At 42.2% G+C, this 25971-nt stretch overlaps 1 protein-coding gene across 1 annotated transcript in view; it reads left to right on the forward strand.

Moving 5' to 3' along the window:
* CDHR3 (cadherin related family member 3) overlaps positions 1–25971 on the forward strand; it is an 80037-nt gene that overhangs the window by 30703 nt on the left and 23363 nt on the right. Inside the window, exons 2-9 of the mRNA XM_040415740.1 lie at positions 10221–10408; positions 11884–12052; positions 13291–13382; positions 14288–14382; positions 16776–16880; positions 19504–19652; positions 21099–21288; positions 24447–24618. Coding sequence (XP_040271674.1) covers positions 10221–10408; positions 11884–12052; positions 13291–13382; positions 14288–14382; positions 16776–16880; positions 19504–19652; positions 21099–21288; positions 24447–24618 — 1160 coding nt within the window. The remainder of the gene's footprint in view (positions 1–10220; positions 10409–11883; positions 12053–13290; positions 13383–14287; positions 14383–16775; positions 16881–19503; positions 19653–21098; positions 21289–24446; positions 24619–25971) is intronic.

Below are 25971 nucleotides of genomic sequence, written 5' to 3' on the forward strand. Positions count from 1 at the left end.
GCATCATAAAGAGGAAGGTGCAACAAAGAAGGCCCAAGACGATTGAACAGTTAGAGGCCTGTATTAGACAAGAATGGGAGAGCATTCCTATTTCTAAACTTGAGAAACTGGTCTCCTCGGTCCCCAGACGTCTGTTGAGTGTTGTAAGAAGAAGGGGAGATGCCACACAGTGGTGAAAATGGCCTTGTCCCAACTTTTTGGGGATTTGTTGACACCATGAAATTCTGATTCAACATATTTTTCCCTTAAAATTGTACATTTTCTCAGTTTAAACTTTTGTTCCGTAATTTATGTTCTATTCTGAATAAAATATTAGAAGTTGGCACCTCCACATCATTGCATTCAGTTTTTATTCACGATTTGTATAGTGTCCCAACTTTTTTGGAATCCGGTTTGTATTTGTAGAGCCTGTTCGGGGAACAGTTTTATATCTTCCAATATGGGCCACATAGTGGTAAGATGCAAGTAATGTTGTAGGTAGTATTCAGTGTTTGGTAACATAGTTTGTGTCACCCAGGTTTTCAAAAATCTTAACTGTCCAGCTAAAAAGTATAAATAAAAGTCGGGCAAAGCTGCACCCCCTTGTTCTCTGTAACGTACACAATGCTAGTTTCCGTCTCTCCTTTCCCCATACAAAGGCCGTCATCAGAGCATGTAATCGGTCAAAGAAACTGCGAGGGATAGGTGTACTGTACATGCGTGCTCTAAGAGATATAGACCCTTAGGTAGCAAAATCATTATGATTAGGTTTAGTCTCCCCATGACCAATAGGGGGAGAGTTTTCCAGGCCTTAAATTTGTCAACAAAGAAGGGTTCTATGGGAGCAATGTTTTTAGTGTAGGACAAAAGTGGATCCCTGGTGATGACTATGCCCAATACTTAAATTGCTCTACTACCAATAGGTTGTTGTATATTGAGGGCCAAGAAGGTGACCAAAGCGGCATAAGGGCAGATTTTGTCCAACTTATTCGAAGGCCGGAAAAGTTGCCATAATCCTCAATGAGTTCTATTGCTCTTGGCAGGGATTTCTCTACATCATCCATATACAATATTAGGTCGTCCGCATATCATCCTATCCGGTCTTCTCTTCCTCCCATAGCTATTCCTTTGAATATAGAATCTTGACATTCTAATAGCTAGATGTTCTATTGCTACTGCGAACAGGATGGGTGACAAGGGACAACCCTGCCTTGTTCCCCTATTCAGTTGAAACATAGGTGACAAAGATCCATTGACCAATATATTAGCTTTAGGTTTTTGGTAAAGTATATGAATCCAATTAATGAATACATGACCAAATCCAAAGCTTTTTAGTGTTTCTATTAGAAAAGGCCATTCCACTGAATCAAACGCATTAGCTTTATCTAGGGAGGCTAGAGCCTAATGTTTATTTCCTTCCCATCCTATTTGGGCTATGACTTGTGCTCTTCTGATATTGCTAGATGTGGACCTGCCTGGATGGATGAAGCCTGTCTGATCCTCGTGTACTATAGAGGTTATCACTTTATTCAATCTGTTGGCTAGTATTTTGGTAAGTATTTTGTAATCTATGTTTAACAGGGAGATGGGCCTGTAAGATCCACATTCCAGCGGGTTCTTATGGGGTTTTAGTAGTACTACTATTGACGCATCGTACAATAATTCAGGGAGATGGCCCTGTTGTAGTGATTTTTTGTACATTTTATTTAATTGCGGTCCCAAAATGTCTATGTACTTGGAGTACACTTCCAGCGGGATACCGTCTGGGCCAAGAGATTTTCCCATATTCAGTCCTTTAATGGCCTCCTTAACCTCCTCAAGCGTTATCTCTTCATCTAGGAGTTCTCTATCCTGAATACCTAGCTGTGGGCACATTATCTCCTGAAGATAGCACGCTAATTCAGAGTGGGTGTACTAGATCGTAGATGTATATATAGTCTTGTTAAAATTCTTTGAATCTATTTAGTATACCATTAGCTTCTTCCACTAGCTCTCCGTCTGCAGTGTGTATACGCAACACCGACAGCGCTGGCATATTTCTGCGTACTACATATGCCAGTACTTTCCCGGCTTTATTGCCTAGCTCAAATGTTTGCTGTTTGAGAAAGAACATTTTACGTTCTCATTTTTCTTTAAGGTACTGTATTTTTCGCCCCATAAGACGCACTCCCCCCCCAAAAGTGGGGGGGAAATGCCCCTGCGTCTTATGGGGCGAATGCTTAAATTTTACATCGCAGTCTGCGATGCTGCAGCATCCCAGACTGCGGTGTATCAGCTGGAGGGGGAGGGAGGAGGGGCCGGTGTCATGCAAATGTGGCGGGGCCGGTGCGGTCACTGTACTCTGGCCCCGCCGCTCACTCACTTCTTTAATGCCTAAACCTTTTATAATAATAACTTTAATTGAAGTTCCGATCTCCAGCCCCATCTGTACTACTTACTAAGCAGAGCAGGCAGAGCAGGGCAGGCGGCGCAGGCACGTGTTCATTCATAAAGTAGGCGGCGCAGGCACGTGACATCAGTGAGTTACGGCCGGCCGCCCGCCCTGCTCTGCCTGCTACAGGACATTTAGTAAGTAGTACAGATGGGGCTGGGGATCGGAACTTTAATTAAAGTTATTATTATAAAAGGTTTAGGCAATAAAACAGTGAGTGAGCGGCCCCGCTGCATTTGCATGTACCGGCCCCTCCCACAGGTTTAGCTCCGGTATATTAGGGCATCTGTGGATGCCACTATTATGGGGTGGGGGATATGTGGATGGCACTGTTATGGGGTGGGGGATCTGTGGGTGACACATATATAGCAGTGCCATCCACAGATCCACCCCCCATAACAGTCCCATCCACAGATCCCCCTCCATAACAGTACCATCCACAGATCACCCCCCCATAACAGTGCAATCCACAGATCACCCCCCATAACAGTGCCATCCACAGATCACCCCCACCATAACAGTGCCATCCAGAGATCTCCCCCCATAACAGTGCCATCCACAGATCACCCCCCCATAACAGTGCCATCCACAGATCCCCCCATAACAGTGCCCCCCTCAGATCCCCCCCATAACAGTGCCATCCACAGATCCCCCCATAACAGTGCCATCCACAGATTCCCCCCATAACAGTGCCACCCACAGATGCCCCCATAACAGTGCCACCCACAGATCCCCCCCATAACAGTGCCATCCACAGATCCCCCATAGTAGTGTCATGCACAGACCACCATTAGTTCAAAACCCACCAAAAGCACACCTTTTGGTTAAAAATATTTATTTTCCTACTCAAAAACATAGGTGCGTCTTATGGGCCGGTGCGTCCTTTAGGGCGAAAAATACGGTATATCATATATTGTTTCCCTTTTTGCATCCACTCCCTCCTATTATAATCTGTAGGTAAAGCTACTCTCCGCTTCTTTGCATCGGCCACTTAACTCATTCTCTAAGTAGCTTTTTTGATATAGGATATAGATGATTTAAAGGGTTCTACCACCAGAAATACTGTTATGTAGCTGACTGACATTAGCGATGCGCTAATGTCAGCACTACATAACAGTATGTTTCTAACATTAATCCCTGCAGCCGTTTTTGTTAAAAAAGCACTTTTATTATATGCTAATGAGCCTCTAGGTGCTATGTGGGCGTAAAATCAGCACCTAGAGGCTCCGTCCACTCACCCATTATGCCGCCCAGGTCCAGTGTTGTGCCCGCCCAGCTCCTCTTGATTGATGGCACGGTCCGCCGCATCGCTGCCGAAATCCCGCGACTGCGCCGTTCACTTCTGCCTTCGGCGCAGGCGCAGTGAGTGAAGGCCGCTCTCCTGATGCCGGCTTCCTCACTGTGACGTAGTCGGCGCAGGCGCAGTGAGGAATCCGGCTCCAGGATCGCATCATTCAATCACTGCGCCTGCGCCGAAGACAGAAGTGAACGGCGCAGGTGTGGGATTTCGCCAACGATGCAGGGAACAGTGGCATCAATCAAGAGGAGCTGGGCGGGCACAACACTGGACCTGGGCGGCATAATGGGTGAGTGGACGGAGCCTCTAGGTGCTGATTTTACGCCCACATAGCACCTAGAGGCTCATTAGCATATAATAAAAGTGCTTTTTTAACAAAAACGGCTTGCAGGGACTAATGTTAGAAACATACTGTTATGTAGTGCTGACATTAGCGCATCGCTAATGTCAGTCAGCTACAAAACAGTATTTCTGGTGGTAGAAACCCTTTAAGGCATCCTCGCAGATAAGCTTTCAGAGTCTCCCATATTAGTAAGTCGTCCGTCTCATCCGTAAGTATTTCCAAGAACACATTAAGTTGGTCTGGAATACGATTGTTGTTTGTCATTAAAGTCAACCAAAAGGGATGTATACGTATCTTATTACTGCGTGTCACTGTATCAGCTAACGTAAGTTTCATTGTCACCGGCGCATGGTTCGACAGTCCTTGCAGCTCATACTGTATATCCATCAAATCTAAATATGTGTTTTCAGTACCAAATATGTAGTCTATCCTTGATAGTGCACCCCTTGACGGAGTAAAGCAGGAATACTCTTCTCGTTCAGGGTTTTTCTCCCTCCACATGTCTATCCACCCCATTTCAGCAACAAATCTTGCTAAGATGGTGCTGGACAACCGTAGACTGGACCGGCAGGACGGGTCTTGGAATCTGTCTAACTGATCATTCATCACCATGTTATATTCCCCCATACATATCATCCTAGCATTAGGGTATTGTGCTGCAAATCCCGCCGACCACTTGTAAAACAGATATGTTAGCGGGTGGTGGGTTATATATGTTCATCACAATATATGGAATACCATTGACATGTGCAAAGACAAAAGCTTATTGCCCTTCAGAGTCTATCATCATTTGGTGTGCCTCCCATCTAATAGCTTGGTGTATTAACAATGACACCCCTCTGGAATACTGTATGAGTTTCTATATGCATTTTCTTTCCATTGTACCCAGGGTTTTCCCATCCTCACTCCAGTATCTGCCGTCAGATGTGTCTCCTGTAATCCTAGAATGTGAGGGTTATACTTGCGAACATGTGCAAATACCACCATTCTTTTTCTGTGACCTCCCAGGCCTCTCACATTCCAGGACATTATAGGTAGGGCTGACATGATTGCTGCTTTATATCAATTACAGGAGAAATGCCGGTAAGATGCTCATATGATTCAATACAATATCCCACATCAATTGTAGGTGTGTTCTGTGTCTTCTATGCCCATTATACTTGTACCATGCCTTACAAAACAGAGAAGTAAACAGATAACATAACAAAGATAACCAATACCATGAGTACTGTGTCTGAAGCTTAAAAACTTTTTCAGTAGCCATGTGATCGGGGACCTGCATAGTGCAGTATGATGTTATACCTATGCAGGTGTCTGATCAGACTCCCGTATTTAATGTGGGGGATTGAGTCAGCACAACCTGTATGTAGGTGCACATCACTATGGCGAAATACATATACAAACGGAAAATACAAATGTGATAGCACTCTGCATCCAGCATTCTGCCCTGCCTCCATGCTGGATGAGGCATTGGTGTACATTTTGGCCAAAGCGTAATAAGCCACTCACCACGTCAAGGTCGCCTCTATTGAGTGGTCCCTAACACTAGTTCCTACCTGTTTATGGGCCATGACAGCCACACAAAGTCCAGGGAATGCAGGTCAGCATGCACACCAAGCACACTCTGCTTTTAACCCCGTCCGGTCCCATTACAGCTTTCATCGGATGCAGGGATGCAAGTACCAACATGCACGCTGAGCCCACCATATACTTCTTATTTCGCCATAGTGATGTGCACCTACATACAGGTTGTGCTGACTCAATCCCCCACATTTTTTCTTTGTAGTATATATTGGAGGCGTGGCGATCTCCTTGGAGTCATGCACACCTGACCAGTCAATCTGTCCTGGAGGCTGGTATTAAAGTCAGTATAAAACTGCATTCCCTGGACTTTGTGTGGCTGTCATGGCCCATAAACAGGTAGGAACTAGTGTTAGGGACCACTCAATAGAGGCGACCTTGACGTGGTGAGTGGCTTATTACGCTTTGGCCAAAATGTACACCAATGCCTCATCCAGCATAGAGGCAGGGCAGAATGCTGGATGTAGAGTGCTATCACATTTGTATTTTCCATTTGTATATGTATTTCGCCATAGTGATGTGCACCTACATACAGGTTGTGCTGATTCAATCCCCCACATTTTTTCTTTGTAGTATATATTGGAGGCGTGACAATCTCCTTGGAGTCATGCACACCTGACCAGTCAATCTGTCCTGGAGGCTGGTTTTAAAGTCAGTATAAAACTGAGTCTGCTTATATAGAACCTACCAGTAGCCATTTGGCTCCAGGAGAAGTATATGGTGGGCTCAGCGTGCATGTTGGTACTTGCATCCCTGGATCCGATGAAAGCTGTAATGGCACCGGACGGTGTTAAAAGCAGAGTGTGCTTGGCGTGCATGCAGACCTGCATTCCCTGGACTTTGTGTGACTGTCATGGCCCATAAACAGGTAGGAACTAGTGTTAGGGACCACTCAATAGAGGCGACCTTGACGTGGTGAGTGGCTTATTACGCTTTGGCCAAAATGTACACCAATGCCTCATCCAGCATGTATTTCCCGTATTTAATGCTAGTGTTTAGTAACTGAAATATGAACTAATGCTGTGAGCAGTGTCAGTTAGCTTCGTATTATGTAAGGTTGCAAGCATATTACTATACCCGAAGTCCCTTGTACATAATGTGAGGGTCAGCATACTTGTTGCTCTGTAAGTCCTTTGCTAAGGAAAGGCGATGCAAAACCCCTCTGATCTCCCGGTATCTCTCAATTAGGAGGTGATCTTCTTGGCCGCGTTGATATCCATTCCTCTGCTTCACGATTCCTCTGCTTCACGAGGGTTAGTGAAGAATAGTGATTTCCCACCATCTACCACTCGCAGGTGTGCCGACTACGCCATGGAATATTGCAGATTAAGTTCCCTCAAGTGTCGCTTGACAGCTATAAAGGTAGCAGGTTTCTTCCTTAATTCTGCTGAGAAATCTGGGAACAGCGATATGTTCGCGTTGCCTAATGTGATGGTTGGCTTGTTTCTCGCTTGGCTTAAGATAAGGTCTCTGTCTTTCCAGTTAAGCATACGGGCCAAAAGGGGTCTAGGGGGTGCCCCTGGTGGTGGTGGCCGCGCTGGGACAATAGTGGGCTCTCTCCACTGCATAAGCCATTGAGAAGCTTGCATCTGGGAACATAGACTTAAAGGGAACCTGTCACCAATTTTATGGTGTCCTAACTAAGGGCAACATAAATAAGTGACTGATTCTCTTAGCAAAATGCTGGGTCACTTTCTTTAATTGACCCAGTCAATCTGCCAACATCTTGTATTGTAAAGCTCCAGCTCATAATGATGAGTCCTGAATATTCATGAGCTCCTGACTCTTCCCGCCTACCTGCTGCTGATTGACATTTTTTTTCCATATGAATCAGCAGCAGGTGGGCAGGGGAGTGGCTATAGCTCTGAATTAAAAAAAACGCTGGACTCACTGACATCACGCTGGACTCAAATCAGCTCATTAGCATGCGGCATGTGGCATCTTTTTGTGTATATTATGAGGTAACCATCTGTCACACCAGTAAGTGAATACATCTAAGGCACTTTTTAGTAGTTAATGATTGTATATAATTAGTTAGATTATAATCAAATATCCACATGACAGGTTCCCTTTAAGCCACTGTTCAAGGAATGTGTCATGGCTGAGGATGGGGAAAACCCTCAGCCGTGCGATGCCAGAAGATGTTAGTGGCTGCTCGGCCAGGACGACAGAATTAGGGAGCAGGTCACCTCCTATCGCGTCCCTAATCTGACCCTGACTCCTAACCATATGAGCCAACCCTGATGGTGGGAGGGCTCATACACCGGAACCTAATAATCCCTGCTAGCCCTCAGGATTGCCCTGGAACAAGGAGCAGGGTAAGACGATCTGTTCCTCCTAGGCACGGAGGAACAGGAGTCTCACTGGCCAAGCTGCAAGGAAAAGGGGTACTAAAAACAGACCTATGGATATGCCAGGTGAACTGCACTAGTTCCACCTACCTGCCACAGCCTAACTGACTGGATCCCTGTGCTGACACGCTGATGTCCACACCATACTTAAATGGACACAGCCAACACACATACACACACACAGGAACCCAGATCCATAGCTGCATTAAATAACAAAAGGAATACCAACATCAACTTAACGTATAACATCTATGACCACAAGGGTGGCCACACTGGCAGATGGTATAAAGTAGGAGGACGACTCCAGCAGACCATGGCTGAAGTACCCCCCTGACTACTGCTCTCAGAAGAGGCTAAATAGCCCATGTAGCCACACCCACACAGATACACCCAGTGTTCACACACACAGAAGGGAGTTAACCCTCCCTACACCAGGCAAGGGAAAACAGCCACATACAGGGGAAGTGTACAAACACTTATCACACTGCAGCTGTTACCGCAGGCAATGACATGCGTGGCAACCGTGTCCTGGGAGTCAGCCAGAAGGCCGAGACACTGCCACCACATGTACACAATACAACACGTTGCCTCGGGCAGCCACAAGTGAAGGGAAAATGTCACAGTGCACACACCCAAACCTCGTGCACACCAAACATATAAAAAGGCACACCTACAAAGACAGGTTGCCAGGTGCAACCGCATGCAGATTGCAGCAAGCTGCCTAGCAACTGCCAAGTACAAACATGTTGCCAGCGGCAACCACATGTGAGGCAACAATCCAGCCGCACTCACAATGTGATTGACAAAAACCAAACCGCAGGCAACTGCATGTGGATCAGGAGTCACGACCATGATCATGGTCGTGACAGAATGTGGTTGGGTCTGATCCGTCTGCTCTTTCCGGCATACCTAGGATCCGGACATTATTTCTTCTGGCTCTGTTCTCCAGATCGTCACATTTCTGCCTCCATAGATCCACTGAGCCCTCTATGGCCTGTACTCTGGCTGTAAGGGGTCTTGTAAGGTCTTCCAGGGCTGAGACCCGTTCTTAATTATGGGGAGCTCTTTCTCTCAGTTGCTGGACATCATGGCGCAGAAGTCCCAGGTCGACTCTGACCTCTTCTATTTTGCCAGTCAGCGAGGACTGGCATGCTAAAATAGCCGCCATCAGTTGTTTTAACCATTTTTGAGATACAGGGGTTAAAATTCAGTCTACAGAGTATCACTTCTCAGACCACTCATGTAAGCCATATTCTTATCAGTTTGATAAGAGTTTAGCTATAAAGAGTGTTAATGAGGTTAGGAGATCAGAAATAAAGCTTCACTTGAGCTGTCAGCTGATAGGACTAAGAAGTGGTACTCTGCAAAAACACAGATTTTTGTCCCCAGTATCTCAAAAACATCCAATGACATATTACTAATCTTCAGGGAGTGGAAACATGAGAAGATTCGCAAAGCATTAAAAGACTCACTATCTGGGAGATCGTATTTATCCTTAAAGTCGGCTAGGGACATAAGTTTCCCTCTAGTCAGAAACCTATAAAGGGTGGTAAAGTTATTGGAAGTCCACCACCTAAATGACCCCATCTGTAGACCAGGGGGGAACACTGGGTTGCCAAATAAGTGAAAGAGTGGGGAATATTTGGATTGGAAACCCGCTTTAAATCTAACAGACCGCCACAGAATCAGAGAGTGATGTGACAATGGTGAAGTTGCTCGAATGGTTGATGGTAAGGAAGTGGTGTTCCATAGCAAGGATCTCCAGGTCCAGGGCGCACAAAGGGTTTGTTCCAGGGATACCCACAAGGGGGAGGCCTCTGGTTTTAAGTGGGTTAAGAATAATTGAGCCAAACCTGCTGCCTTATAGTACTTGGTGAAATCTGGTACAGATAGACCTCCCTGAGATTTGTGTTTACACATTGTGGACCTGGAGATTCTGGCCCGTTTGCCGGCCCATATAAATTTCATAGTATCTGCCTGTAAGATTTTAAGGAAATATTTAAACTTCTTTTGCATATGCACTCCTTGTCTTGGCTTAAATTATGGATGCAAAATACTGACCAAAAATGCACTGTGTTAAAGTGGCTTTATACGGACATGAAAGGAGAAGGGGGGAGAAAAGGCTAACATGATGACCATAGATTTAGCTCATCCCTTTATACAATATTGAGAAAAATATTATTATTATGGTATTTTATTAGCATTGTTGTTTTCATACTGCATATTATCTTTGTTAAGGAGGAGGCACTTTACTGTTCATCGGACTACCTAATACAACTTCACTGGCGGAGAACCAACCAGCTGGAACAGTGGTCTACACATTCTCTGTGGACTCTACATCCTCCTTACTATTGTCTCCCAGAATAATCAACAGCAATCCACTTACTATTGCCTTCAGAATTGATAATAGCCCTCCAAACTATTTGGTAAGAATTTATTTTAAATTACAAATGCTTCTTTCAGGTCCTAAGGCTTACACATTAGTGTATTGTTGGCTAAACCCATCGAGAACAAATGGTTGGGCCAATAATCTAATGTGCATAGGCAGCTCCCCATTCTCCCTGACAGATGACGTTGCTGGAAAGGACTGTCCGAACTGAATTTTTCACCCAATCCTTTTGTTCTCCCAGGAGATAAGCTACTGCCAGAAGTGTCTGGCAGTGACTTTCTCCCTATTGCCAACATATACACACTTAGCCGAACCAAACGTGTATGTGTATGGGGGAAATGTTAGGGAGTTGAGAGAGATACCCTTTGGATGAACTATCATTCAGCCGAAAGCTATTGACTGTTTATTTCCACCGTAGGGGTACGGTCACATGGTCAGGTTTCTGCATGCAGTTTTGAAAGTAAAAACCAGAAATGGATTAAAAAAAGAGAAGTCGTATCTATCCTGTATACTTTCTCTACTTTTATAATCCACTCCTGATTTTGGCTTCCAAAACTGCATGCAGAAACCCTTAGGCCCCTTGCAGACGAGCGTTCCTCCTGCATCGAATCCAGTTTTGGAATGTATTGGATGAGACTGGCAGCATTATGCAAGTGTTATCCAGTACATTCCAGAACTGTAAGGGTTACATAGCATCATAAATCAATATAATGCTATGTGACTCCTGGCAGCTATGGGAGGTCAGGCCAGGAGCAGCGATGCAGACTCGCTGGGGGAGGAACGCTCATCTGCAAGGGGCCTTAAAGTCTGATATTCTGCCTGACAACTGGGCAGTGTAAATGTGGCATTAGTCTGGAAAATCCTTGTATTTCTAAAATTAGAATTGAGCACTCTTAAAAAAACGTTTATTTTAGGTCATAAATATGATATACAACTAAAAACTGGTGGTAGAGTGTCAATAGGTATTTTAAGTCTAATTTCCACCTCACAGACTTCCTTGGCCTGTTTTCTTGCTTGAGATTGTCAGCAAAGTCTGAGGTTATTTTTTTTACTAGATTTCCTAGTTTATTTTGTATACATCTTGTGCTCTTGATGCCACACAACACTCAGTAACTGTGCCCCAATGTCTTGTCTAAATTTTAATACATCTAATTCTCCTTCTATTCGTGGTCTTGAGGAGGGTGGTGGCTGAGAGGTCTACATGAGCCCATGTATTTGGCTGTTTCCATAACTTCTTTAGAATGTGTATGGAGTAGCAGTCTGCAAGCTTGACCACCTTTCCATAATACATACAGTATCTCACAAAAGTAGGTACAATCCTCAAATTTTTGTAAATATTTTATTCTATCTTTTCATGGGACAACACTGAAGATATGACACTTTGACACAATGTAAAGTAGTCAGTGTACAGCTTGTATAACAGTGTAAATATGGTGTGCCCTCAAAATAACTCAAACACAGCCCATTCATGTAATATCAGCATTAAACAGGTACATGTTGAACTTGTTACAGGTGGTAACCACAGGCAGTCCAGTACTTGATTTTGAAACAACACCCAGTAGCTTTGATATACAGATTTACATGGTGGATAACACAATGGACACCAACTTGCAAACCTTAACTGTACAGCTCACTGATGTTAATGAACCTCCAGTGTTTCTCGACAACCTAGCAAACCAAAGTGAGTATCGGCTATAATCAAAGTCTAGCATTCTAACCACACAGATTTTCTGAAAATAAAACGTGACCAAAACCAAAATATCCAAACGTGACCAAAATATCAAAAACAGCTAAAATCCATGCATAGGGAGCATTTCATGAATATAAGGAATATTATTCACACATAGTAATGGTATAGCACAGAGCTTTGAAATTACCGCACTGCTGCAAGTATGGACATGCGGTATCGCTGAGCTTTTTAGATTGAAGATGGTATTTGTATAGCAAGGTACTAGAATTGATAAACAGCAGCATGGTGTAGAAATTGGAGGTCACAAGTGGTAGAGTTTATGCAACACAATATCACAGATCCAGTAAAGGTCATGGCAGGCAGCAATTCAGATTCAGCAAGACAGATTTAATAGACAGGTCAGAGCACGTTTACTGTTCTATGTCAGCAACTGACATAGAACAGTTTCTTTAAGAAGCTGGAGAACTTGTGCAAGCCACCATAAAAATAGATATGTGCAGCACTGAGTGTCCCATTATAGAGTAAGACTACATAATCAGACTACACAGGGCTTGTTTGTAATCTCTTACTATAAAGACATATAGGTCTATATAGAAGCTGTAGAATATTTAAATTGTGTCTTTCACAATTATGAAACTTCTAGTTTCTTCAAGTGGGTTGTCTCACTTCAGTAAGTTGCATTTATCATGTAGAAAAAGTTAATACGAGCCACTGTCATGCTTCGGTGTGGGAGGGAAACACCACACCGAGCATAAGAGGGAAGGGGGAAAAGGGAATCAGGCCTGAGAACTAGGGAAGGAAGGACACCTCCTAGTGAAAACCCTAGCCAAAATCCTGACTGACTTCCAGTATGAACAGACCCCAGAGGTAGGTGTGTTCATACACAGGAATACCTAGAGTCTTATCTAGCCCTATAGGACCCTGTTACTAATGGCCAGTGAGCGTCCATTGTCTGCAAATGGTCTTTTATAACAGGCATTGATTGGTTGCTATAGGTTGAATTAGAAGCAATATCAGGAATATATTTAGGACATTGTTATGCATTTTATAAATAACATATTATGATATACATTTGTCATATCTGCTTAACCCAAACATATCCAATATCATACAATGTATAGAATAAATATTTTGCCACTTCCTATATATGTGTAAAAACAATCCCAAATACAGGTACATCCATATAATTCTCAATGAATTGCCTATTACCATACATTTGTATCCTACAGTTGTGTTCATTTATATAGAAGAAGGAGCAGCACAAGGACCCATTTATACCATTCTAGCATCTGATCCTGAGGATAGCATAAGTGCTCTAAAGGTTGGTTTTCTGAACCTGTACATATACAAGCCCACGTGTTTGTTTGTTTGTTTTTTATTTCCGCTGTACAATAATGTTCTTGTGTTTGAAGTTGAACATACTATAGTTAACCCTTTTACTAAAAAAAACAAAAACCCATTAAACATTTTTTTTCTTTGCATCATCATATTCTGACACCCATCACTTTTTTTTTTTCTATCTACAGGGCGGGCTTGTTTTTTTGGTGTTATATTGGGGGTGTTATATACTCTACATTTAGTCTAGATCTATCTATCTGTATATTTCCAATTATATTTATTCTTTCATTGCTTGATTATTTTTGCATTGAAAATTGGGACTTTTTATTTTCATTACTGTAATTTTTAGTCCCCTTAGGGAACATGACCACTCATACCATAGACTGCAGTAATATACCATTGCAGTCTATGGGATTTTTACTGACTGCCTCAGGCATGTCTTAACAGACAGTTTGCTATGGTAGGCCTGGGAGCTTTTAAAAGGCCCAAACCAATTTTGCTGTGGGGTCTCCAATTAGAGGAAACAGGGCGCCTCCTAACTTTGTCTAACCGCTCAGATGCCCTGCACACTGTTGACTGTGGCATCCAAGGGGCTAAATCATTGGGATAACAGTTTTCTCAAATTCCAGCCATAGTGGCCAGGTGTCAGCTGTATTACATAGCAATCACCAGTCTCGTTAGAGTGGGATGCGCTTGTGAGCCTGCTCCATGCAATTACAGTGCACCAACAAAGTACAGTTATGTCATGGTACAAGTAAAATATACATTATTGTATTGTGCATTTTAAAATAGGACTTTAGCTGTATAGTAATTTTATTATTGTGTACGTATTTATGTGACCAATATATATGTGACACTGACAGCTGCTAACACAAATATGTTTTGCAGTATTCACTGACACCTGCTTCAGATCCATTTACAGTATCTCTGACTGGTATAATAGTGCCTACAAAAACATTTGATTATGAGACTGATCCACACAGGTAAAAAAAATGTATATTTCATTAAAGCACCCATATGGATATTTGATTGTAGCCCTAAAAAATTAAATTTTCCTAGAGAAATGAAGAACTACTTTGCCCGCCACTGTTCATCATATCCCTACAACTTTAAAGACCCATCACATAATCATGGTTGACTAGTAAAAAAGCATGCAACTTCACACATTCAAGATTTAATGAGAATTTAGTTGCAGATTTCGCTAACATTACTCATCCTAGTCAAACTAATGTGTTTTTTTTTTGCACCTTGTTCATATGAATTAGGAAAAAATCCATGGATATTTGGTCCCACTGCGGGGAAACATCCATGGGAATGCATGCTACGTATTTCTGCAGATTCTGCATGATCTTCCTGAGGCCTCATGCACACAGCCGTTGCCTGGCCGTGGCCGTATTGTGGCCCGCAAACAGGGGGTCCGCAATATGCAGGCACCGGCCGTGTGCTCCCCGCATCACGGATGTGAACCCATTCACTTGAATGGGTCTGCAATCCGGAGCTGCGGTGCAGAACTACGGAGTGCTTCGGTGGTGTTTCTGTCCGTGCCTCCGAACCGCAAAAAAATAGAACATGTTCTATTTTTTTGCGGTGTGGACGGATCACAGATCCATTAAATTTGAATGGGTCTCGATCCGTCCCGGCCGCCGCACGGACGTTGCCCAAGCACTAGGGATCTCAAATTGCGGTCCCCAATGCACGGAACGGCCGCACAACGGCGGTGTGCATGAGGCCTGAATGACAATGGGCAGAGATGCCCAATCAGCAGCCCTCCAGCTGTTGCAAAACTACAACTCCCAGCATGCCCAGACAGCCTACAGATATAAGGGCATGTTGGGAGTTCTAGTTTTGGATATCTGATTGAGACTATTTGTGACAACAATCCCATTGATATTTCAAGATTTCAAAGCTGTGAGTGGCCCACAATGAAAGAGTGTGGGGAAATATCCTTATAAAATATAACCTTTATATGATATACATTAAAATATACACCTGAAGATGCATCACAATACAAAACATATAGTCAAGGGGTTCTGGGTGGATACCCCACTGCTGGTAGAGAAAAAAGACAAAACTTAGCACTGATACGCATAGGTGAATGCTAACAGTATAACCCAACCAACACAAGTATAACATGTATTGGGGTTCCAGGACGGATACCCCACTTCTGGTAGGACAAGAATATTAGATGTAACTGCTGCGCCGGTGTGGACACAGACAGTCTTACCTGACCGACCAGATGACTAGGATCAGCGTGGTAGGGGAGTCAGGCCTGACGGAAGGGGGTGTAGACAAGAAATACAGTCATGAGAGTATGGATGCTGTGCCCTATATCACCCTATATACTTGGTAGGATTGGGGCCTAGTTCTAGTTTTGCAACAGCTGGAGCGCCACAGCTTGGGCATACCTGACAATGGGAATCAATGACAATGAAATGATAATCTGTGATACATTATCCATGGCAGAAATCTGAGTTCTGCCTTGGATCCTGTACCGCAAGATGATACAGATCATCGAGCACTAGAGTGATCTGTGCTATGATTATTTTACAACTGTAGATTTGACCTTGGGCTCAAGGACTAATGAAGTGATATACTATAGGGAGTAATTTTGGGGAGTTTTGGGATTTGCGGATGTAATATGGGCTCAGAAGTTTGCTGATGTGAAATTTGTGTAAAGCTAAATATATTGCCATATTGTGTAGCTAAAAATGAATGGGAGTAAATTATTTTATTACTTATTATTCACTTTAAGTTAGAAAATCACAGACTGGTGAAATTGGAATGTGAATAATTATGAATATATATATATATATATATATATATATATACTACAAGAGAATTTAGACTAGAACCTTCAGAATCACAGGTGTATATCCATGAAGCAAGCATTTTTATAAAAACAAAATGCCTGCACACCATTATACATACAAACAATAGAGCTAAGAAATGGGGATCATTCTAAATAAAAGTGGTACAATACCGACTATAAATGAGTTAATGGAAGCTCTTAGCGCATCTACCTGGGACTTCTGAGCAGAGTACGTATGTAGCTGGTTCCTACACTGCCCTGAATATTGTAGGCTTAAGTAAGTCCAAAAATAGGCAGTATATTTAGTGTTAGGGACCCATCTGCCCTTGACGCCTGGTAGATGGGCCCGACACACGTTTGATCAAATATGTGCGCTAAGAGCTTCCATTAACACATTTATAGTCGGTATTGTACCACTTTTACTTCGAATGACCCCCATTTCTTAGCTCTATTGTTTGTATGTATAATGGTGTGCAGCCATTTTGTTTTTATATATATATATATATATATATATTGCATAAAAAAAATAGAATAGAGTTAATAAATTTTTTATTTGTTTTTTATTAGCTACTCACTTACTGTGACAGTAACAGATTCAGCGGGACTGTCTGTAAATGGAAGTTTGACAGTCATGATAACGAACATCAATGATGAAACACCATATTTCAACATGTACGTATGTCGATATTTTTGTAATATATGGCAATCCATCTTACCTTGCATATCTCTTATTCATGTGATTTTAGGATCCTGTGAACAGGCTATGGGCATATTGTAAAGAATGGCCTTCCTAGGCTGGTGCTCTATGTTAGTTCCATGTCCCTAGTGCTGTAAATACTATACATACTGCTTGTCCTGCAAAATGAAAATATCACAAGAATAAAAGTACAGAAGAATTTATTACACCTGGTATGCCAAGAAATTTTGGAGGTTTTACCGTGCACATAGCATGTTTCAAAAATATGCTAATGAAAACGCAGAAAATTTATAGAATGGAAGAACATAGTAGTTGGTTAACCTTATCACATGATAAATTCCTATCTATGTGGTCACCTTGGTTGAGGTGGTACTCGTCCACTCACACTGATTTTGTACTTGTCTGGCAGACAAGACTCAACATCAAAATCACTCTTAGCCTTACATTATTTTGCATACAGGATCACTCCAGTGATCATTGGCGAAATAGGCTACATGGTCTCATAGGATCCAAGTTTATGTACATGCTCTTTACTTGTACGCTTTGTATCCATGCCTTGTTCTTTGTTACTCAATGTTTCATTACGTTTCTCATATATGATTATATGTTCATGCTTGTCATTATGAATATACTGCTTAAATAAATATTTATAAAAAATATATATATATGCCAATGCAGGGTTTTGAGCTGCACTTGCCACTTTAAAAAAAGTTGGCATCAAGGGGAGAGGAGTAGACGGTGCTTTCTGTCCCTAGGCGGTCCTGCACATTTTATTGCACTATAAGGCAGATAACTGGCAAAAATGTTACCTAAATTACCGGTATATGCCAACTGAGAGCTGGCGTAGATCTCAGTTCTGGTGCACAGACAGCCCGACATGCACTGCATCTCTTAATAATTGTGGCACATCTGATGCCAAACAGAGATCAAGACCAGCTTAAGCAGTGATGTCGCATCAACTCATAGATGATGCAGTTCCTGGAATTATCAAAGATGGAAAACTCAAGAAAACGGAGAGTTGTCCTGTCAGTGCAGCAGCCACCAAAACTGACATTTCTGAGGTATGGTCTTCATGAAGTTAGAAGTTAGGATAGCAGCTCATCAGTAAAAAAAAATCTCAGAAAACCTTAAACATGCATGATTCACATAGTCTTTGGTTGTTATGTTTTTTTTTAAATGGTCATCTCAAATTTGGCTATTTCTTTAGAGAGGACCTGTCTCTACAAAATGCAGTGCAATCTGCAGGTAGCATGTTATAAAGCAGGAGGAGCTGAGCAGATTGATATATAGTTTTAAAGGGAATGTGTCTTCAGAAAATGACCTGCTGTTTAAATCACTTTTTTATGTTTAACATATTATTATTTTTTTTTGATGATGTTATTTTTAATTTCCCATGTTAGTTTTTATATTTAAACTAAAACCAAATATCCTGCAGTTTTCACACTAGCCACTATGTCTAATAATTGGCTTCTTTGTTTGTACAGATCACTGTACTGCAGTTAAGTCATTCTAATCCTGCCTATAATGATATCACCTCTGTGCATAGATAAGACAAGATCCACCACAATAGGTGATATCACAGCTTATCTACTCCTTTCTTGTACAATGACCTCTGCACAGGTCACAGAGCATGCCTAGAACCCACGTAAGTCAATGGGGTCCCCTCCTGTCCATTGTGTCTATGGCTGACATACATTATTATTATTTTTTTAATGCTGTGTAAATACTGTTAAATGGAGTCTGTCACCTACATGACATGTTTTAAACGGAGTAGCCAGTGACTGGCGCATGTGCACTGCATATCAGTATGCCTCTGCCCACGGTGGACAATGTACTGCGCATGCCCAGACCCGGCAGTGATACTTGCAGGCGCTGGATTACGAATGGAGATAAGAATGATGAATGAGGATACAGGGCTGGCCGGACAATAGATATAGGAGGAGCCAGGTGTAAGTAAGGCAGGAGAACTGGGCATTTGCAACACGCTCGCCGCCCCTGGGCACTTGTGATAGGTAATTTGCATATCTTTAATACTTCATTTTTGGTGCTTTGGAGACTCTCAGAAATTAAACCAAAGTAACATCATTGTTATGTATTTGCGCCCCACAGAGCTACAGTATATAATCAGTTAAAAACATGTCATGTAAGTGACAGACTCAAGAAGGATGACCTCCCACATAATAAGTAAAATAAAATAAAAACGGATTAGAAAAAAAGAGATGTTTTGCTATCTGGTTTTAACTGGCAGATGACATTTTTGATGCCAAGTTACCCCCTCCATTTACCAGACTGAGGCCACAAGAGTTCCTCTGTCAGGCTGATGTCCATCAATCTGCTGCACTTTTTATTTCATACAGAAACATCTCCCAAAAAATGTATACTACTTAGTCTTCTAGTTCTATAGACTGAAAACAATGGTTTTGTGTGGAAATATGGAGTTTACAAGAATAACAGTGGCTTCCTACCATACTCCAGAATCTCGATCATGTTCTGCAATGTGCAGTAGATTTATATAGTAATCACTAATATGGTATTAAAGAACCTGTGTGTCGAATTGAAGATTAGCGTTAACAAGTGAAATGTATTTATTTATTCTAGGATAGCTACAACATTTACCATTCCTGAGGAAGAGAATCCAGGGACTGTGGTTACCACAATAACTGCTGAGGATCCAGATGATGCTGGGTTTATAAGCAATCTGTACTACAGCATCAATACCCCAAACCAGTACTTCTCAATAAATGAAAGTATGATAAGTCTACTCACATTTTATACTTAGATATCATATACATTTTTTTTAGCTTATTATTATATTTTTTTTTTATTGAAAAATCCATTTATAGTTAGCATATGAATTATTGTATAGATCCATACTAGCCGAGTGTAGGGGTCAGCAGGGATGAACTGGGAACTTAAAGTGGCCCTGGAAATTTTTTTAAATAAATGGCCACATGCTGTAAGTGGGTCAACAAGGTGAGGCAACACACGTAGACATGGAAAACAGAAGTAGACTGGCCAGCAATACCATACTGCTGCACAAAATACCGTCCCAGCCGAACCAAATACCTCAGTGCAGCACAAAATACTGCTGCCTCCGCTGAAGTATTCAGATGTATCACCATCCTAAAGACAGCAATACCATTGAACTCAAGCCAGGAACATAAGTACGTGATGCTTTTGGCATTAATTAATGCTGAGTGCATCCGATTGTCATGTACGCAGCGGCCATAAGTCCGCCTCTGGTGGTCAGCTATTTCATGTTTTAATTATTCAGATCTCGTAAAGGGCATGTCCCATCAGATCAAGCTCTGTCCGTATGTCCTATTAGAAGATATGGACGCAACTGATGGGGATCTTCAAAAGACAACATCTGAACATTTATATTTGTTGCATAGTTTGAAAGCAGTCATTTATAAAAACTGAAAAAACAGACATTGTTTGCACAGGCCTCTGAGCTGACAGGGCATCTGTCAGCAGATTTGTACCAATGAGACTGGCTGACATGTATCATGTGCGCTTGGCAGCTGAAGGCATCTGTGTTGGTCCCATGTTCATATGTGCCGCATTGCTGAGCAAAATGATGTTTTAATACATGCAAATGAGCCTCTAGGAGCAACGGAGGCGTTGCCATTACTCTTAGAAGCTCAGCTCTCTCTGCAACTGCCGTGTCTTCTGCACTCAGAGAGACTTTAGGGAAGTCAGGACAAGGCACAATGATGTTCTTACTGCCCGTACCTGTCAATCAAAGTACAGAGGGTGTGGCAGATGCAGAGAGAGCAGAGCCTCTAGGTGTAACGCCAATGCTCCTGTTGCTCCTAGAGGCTCATCTTCATATATTAAAACATCATTTTTATCAGCAATGCGGGCACATATGTAGGGGTCCACAGTGGCGCTAATTGTGATGTTACTGCATGACGCTTTGTGACAGATTTTTTTGTAGTCAGCTTTTCACTCATGGTTGAAAGGTCACTTTCAGCTTATTCCCCCTAAAAAAACATGGAAACTGCAGTGCATATTACAGTAATGCTGCAATTTTAATGCAGCTAATGGGGGAAACTGTGTGAAGGCTTGCGTTTCTAAAAAAAACACAATTTTCTTCAAAAACTAAAAGCATACCAGATCAGTTCTATCATAATAAAATTTTATACAGGTTTTCTTGTTTTAGTTTTCATTTTTTTTGCTTTAAATTTCAGTCACTGGAGTGATTCAGATTGCCAAGAGAATTGATGTTGATGCTAGAACCCTCAATCCTAACAGAGCCATGAGTCTAGAAATCCAAGTGAGCGACCTTCCAAGTGCTGGAAACTCAAACACAACAACTATCACCATCAATATTCAGGATATAAACGATAACCCTCCAGTGTGCACCCAGTATGCCTTCAGGTATAATACAATCTTTATTACCATTTATCATTTTCTTATCCTGATTTGTCATTTCTATTTGAAAAACATCAGAGATAGATAACATATTCTGTGTATAAGTGTACAAACCAAACTGGGAGAAATACAATTGAAGCCTTTATTCACATCCGTGGTGTGTTGCGGACCCGCAAATTGCGCATCCGCAACACACCCGCCCGGCACCCCTATAGAAATGCCTATTCTTGTCCGCAAGCTGCGGGCAAGAATAGGACATGTTCTATCTTTTGCGGAGCTGTGGACCCGAAGATCAGGGCCGCGCTCCGCAAATGCGGATGCGGACAGCACACTGTGTGCTGTCCGCATCCATTCCATCCCCATAGAAAATGAATGGGTCCGCACCCATTCCTCAAAATTGCGGAACGGAGGCGGACCCATTTGCGGACGTGTGAATGGAGCCTAAGGCCTCTTTCACACTACCATTTTTTTTTTCCGTTTTGCGGGCCGTTTTTTGCGTTCCGTATAGGGTCCGTATACGGAACCATTCATTTCAATGGTTCCGCAAAAAAACGGAATGTGCTCCGTATTCCGTTTCCGTATTTCCGTTTTTCCGTTCCATTAAAAGATAGAACATGTCCTATTATTGCCCGCAAATCACGTTCCGTGGCTCCATTCAAGTCAATGGGTCCGCAAAAAAATGGAACACATACGGAAATGCATCCGTAAGTCTTCGTATCCGTTCCGTTTTTGTGGAACCATCTATTGAAAATGTTATGCCCAGCCCAATTTTTTCTATGTAATTACTGTATACTGTATATGCCATACGGAAAAACGCAACGGAAAAACAGAACGGAAACGAAAACACAACGGAAACAAAAAAACGGAACAACGGATCCGTGAAAAACGGACCGCAAAACACTGAAATAGCCATACGGTAGTGTGAAAGAGGCCTAAAAAGCCGATATAACCTAAAATAGTAACAAATAAACTATTAAATATCTTTAATTATTTATAATGGCTCGTTTTGTTTAGGGGACAATTGGTGAAGGAGTGAAAATGGCCGCTGTCAGATTGAGGCCTCATGCACACGACCGTATTTTTTTGCGGTCCGCAAACGTTTTTTCGTCCGTGGGTCTTCCTTGATTTTTGGAGGATCCACAGACATGACACGTTTTGGTGTCCGCCTGGCCGTGCGGAGCCAAACGGATCCGTCCTGAATTACAATGCAAGTCAATGGGGACGGATCCGTTTGACGTTGACACAATATGGTGCAATTTCAAACGGATCCGTCCCCCATTGACTTTCAATGTAAAGTCAGGAGTTAATATACCATAGGATCAGAGTTTTCTCCAATCCGATGGTATATTTTAACTTGAAGCGTCCCCATCACCATGGGAACGCCTCTATGTCAGAATATACTGTCGGATATGAGTTAGATCGTGAAACTCAAATCCGACAGTATATTCTAACACAGAGGCGTTCCCATGGTGATGGGGACGCTTCAGGTTAGAATATACTAAAAGAACTGTGTACATGACTGCCCCCTGCTGCCTGGCAGGTGCTGCCAGGCAGCAGGGGGCAGACCCCCCCCCTGTTTTTAACTCATTGGTGGCCAGTGCGGCCGGCCCCCCCTCCCCCCTGTAGTTAACTCATTGGTGGCCAGTGGGCCCCCCTCCCTCCCCTGTAGTTAACTCTTTGTTGTCCAGTGCGGCCGGCCCCCCTCCCTCCCCTGTAGTTAACTCTTTGTTGTCCAGTGCGGCCGGCCCCCCTCCCTCAAAAATAGGACAGGTCATATTTTTTTGACGGACAGGATACACGGATCACGGTCTCGGCTGCAAAACGGTGCATTTTCCGATTTTGAAAGTTAATGGGTCCGCAAAAAAACCCGTAAAACGGCACAACGGCCACGGATGCACACAACGGTCGTGTGCATGAGGCCTTATGAGCATGAAATCCATCCTCCTCGAAAACACTGCTGTGATCTTCACATAATATAGAGCTTCACAGTGATGTAGGCAGAGACTGGAGTTTACATAGGGCACTGTGCTCTACATTCTCACACAGGCTGTCCTGCAGTGTCATTCAGAGGACGGATTTCATGACCGGCCACTTCTTCAATGATTGTCCCCTAGACCAGGGATGGGCAAACTGCAGCTCTCCATCTGTTGTAAAACTACAAATCCCATCATGCCCTGCTGTAAGCTGATAGCTGTAGGCAGACTGGGCATACTGGGAGTTGTCGTTTTACAACAGCTGGAGAGACGCAGTTTGCCCATTCCTGCCCTAGACAAAATGTTAACCAAATCCTTTTTTCACTCTTTAATCCATCAGTTTGCATTAATGCGTTCACCATATAGCTGCAGACAGGATATGTTTGATTCAAACAAGCATAATATGGGTGCAATCACTGATGCTGTTAGTAGCTATAATACGCGTGCAAAAATACACCCATGTTATGCTCATGTGAAACAGGCCTTACTATATACAGTATCAGCATTCAATGGTTTCAAGTATTTTGTTACATATTAAAGTGGATTTATATTTTCATTCTCATCATAGTAGCATGTCCTGGTGTCCAGAGTAGGTTCACAGATGGCAATTTTAGGAAAATTGACACCTTTTTTGCTTAGTTTTTTTCTGCATTTTTTTCTGCTTTAAGTCAATAGACAAATATAAAACACACTTTTGAGTGGCATTTTTCAAAACACAGCATGCTCTAGGTATGGCTTTTTTTCCCGACATTTATTATTACAGACACAAGAAGCTTCTGAAGCATATCAGCATTTCTGTCTTGCTTCTTTTTGTTGGGACTTTTAATGTTTATTCATTTGCAATAAAGTCTGGATTATTTCTTGACTCTATGCTGGATTAAGCCTACAGTTTTTCATAGGCTTCTCTATGGTAAATAAAAAAAAGGCATAGAAATGCACATAAAAATTAGTGAATATAAAAAAGTCACAAGAGACGCCTATAAAAAGTGCATAAAATTCATGGAATTTTTTACAAGGTGGAAAAACACCACAAAAAAAGTGTGTGTACGAAGCCTTAAAACTTTTTGGTAATAAAAATGTAATTATTTTTAGATACAACTGTATATATCAGTCTAGTGCAAAGTTTAGCTCATGTTGATTCATTTGTATTCAGAAGTGAACATTCATATTATTAATTCAATGTTTTAACAGCCAATCGGTACCTGAAACTGCAGTAAATGGCACTCTCATTATGGATCTCAGTAATGAGTGCACGGACATTGATGTTGACCCCATAAACAATGCATTCAATTTCAGTGAGCTTTCCGGGCTTGGTAGCAACAAACTATTCCAACTCATTCCGGCGGGATCTGGAAAAATAGTGGTTGGTGGTTTTCTGCATTAATTTATCTGGTACTAAAAAAAAAAGTGTTACAAGTAATTTGTCAGTTTACCATCAATATAACTTCCATATGGGCTTGCAACCACCTCTCCCTAGATCCCCAAATGGGAAATATGTGTACAATCAGTTATACAGTTATTGATCCTTCTCTTGAACGAGAGCCTGTAATAGTGTTCATATGGGTTGTTCCACTGTTTTCATAGAGACAGAACTAAGAAATGGAAACATTTTAACTTAGAATAAGAAGGATTTTTCTATTTTATTGATTCAGTGTTCTATAGTAGTATTCCCATCCTAGACATTTAGGGCATAGCCACAGGATATGGCATATATGTCTGATAGATTCTGGTCACATCTCTAGGCCCCTCATCTATCTTCAAAAAGGGGGTCCCAGATCACAATTCCCTGGTTAGTGGACCTTTTGGCTGCCACATTCATGGTTGGAGAAGTGGCAGCTATCTCCATTCACTAATATAGGAGTTACAGAAACAACTGAGCATGGGTAACACATCTACAGTATCATACATTTATGGCATTTATTAATATCTAAAAAGGGAATACTCTTTTTAATATACACTCACCTAAAGAATTATTAGGAACACCTGTTCTATTTCTCATTATTGCAATTTTCTAGTCAACCAATCACATGGCAGTTGCTTCAATGCATTTAGGGATGTGGCCCTGGTCAAGACAATCTCCTGAACTCCAAACTGAATGTCAGAATGGGAAAGAAAGGTGATTTAAGCAATTTTGAGCGTGGCATGGTTGTTGGTGCCAGACGGGCCCGGTCTGAGTATTTCACAATCTGCTCAGTTACTGGGATTTTCACGCACAACCATTTCTAGGGTTTACAAAGAATGGTGTGAAAAGGGAAAAACATCCAGTATGCGGCAGTCCTGTGGGCAAAAATGCCTTGTGGATGCTAGAGGTCAGAGGAGAATGGGCCGACTGATTCAAGCTGATAGAAGAGCAACGTTGACTGAAATAACCACTCGTTACAACCAAGGTATGCAGCAAAGCATTTGTGAAGCCACAACACGCACAACCTTGAGGCGGATGGGCTACAACAGCAGAAGACCCCACCGGGTACCACTCATCTCCACTACAAATAGGAAAAAGAGGCTACAATTTGCACGAGCTCACCAAAATTGGACTGTTGAAGACTGGAAAAATGTTGCCTGGTCTGATGAGTCTCGATTTCTGTTGAGACATTCAAATGGTAGAGTCCGAATTTGGTGTAAACAGAATGAGAACATGTATCCATCCTCTGATGGCTACTTCCAGCAGGATAATGCACCATGTCACAAAGCTCGAATCATTTCAAATTGGTTTCTT

This window comes from Bufo bufo, chromosome 1 (assembly GCF_905171765.1).
Source record: "Bufo bufo chromosome 1, aBufBuf1.1, whole genome shotgun sequence".
Taxonomy (NCBI): domain Eukaryota; kingdom Metazoa; phylum Chordata; class Amphibia; order Anura; family Bufonidae; genus Bufo; species Bufo bufo.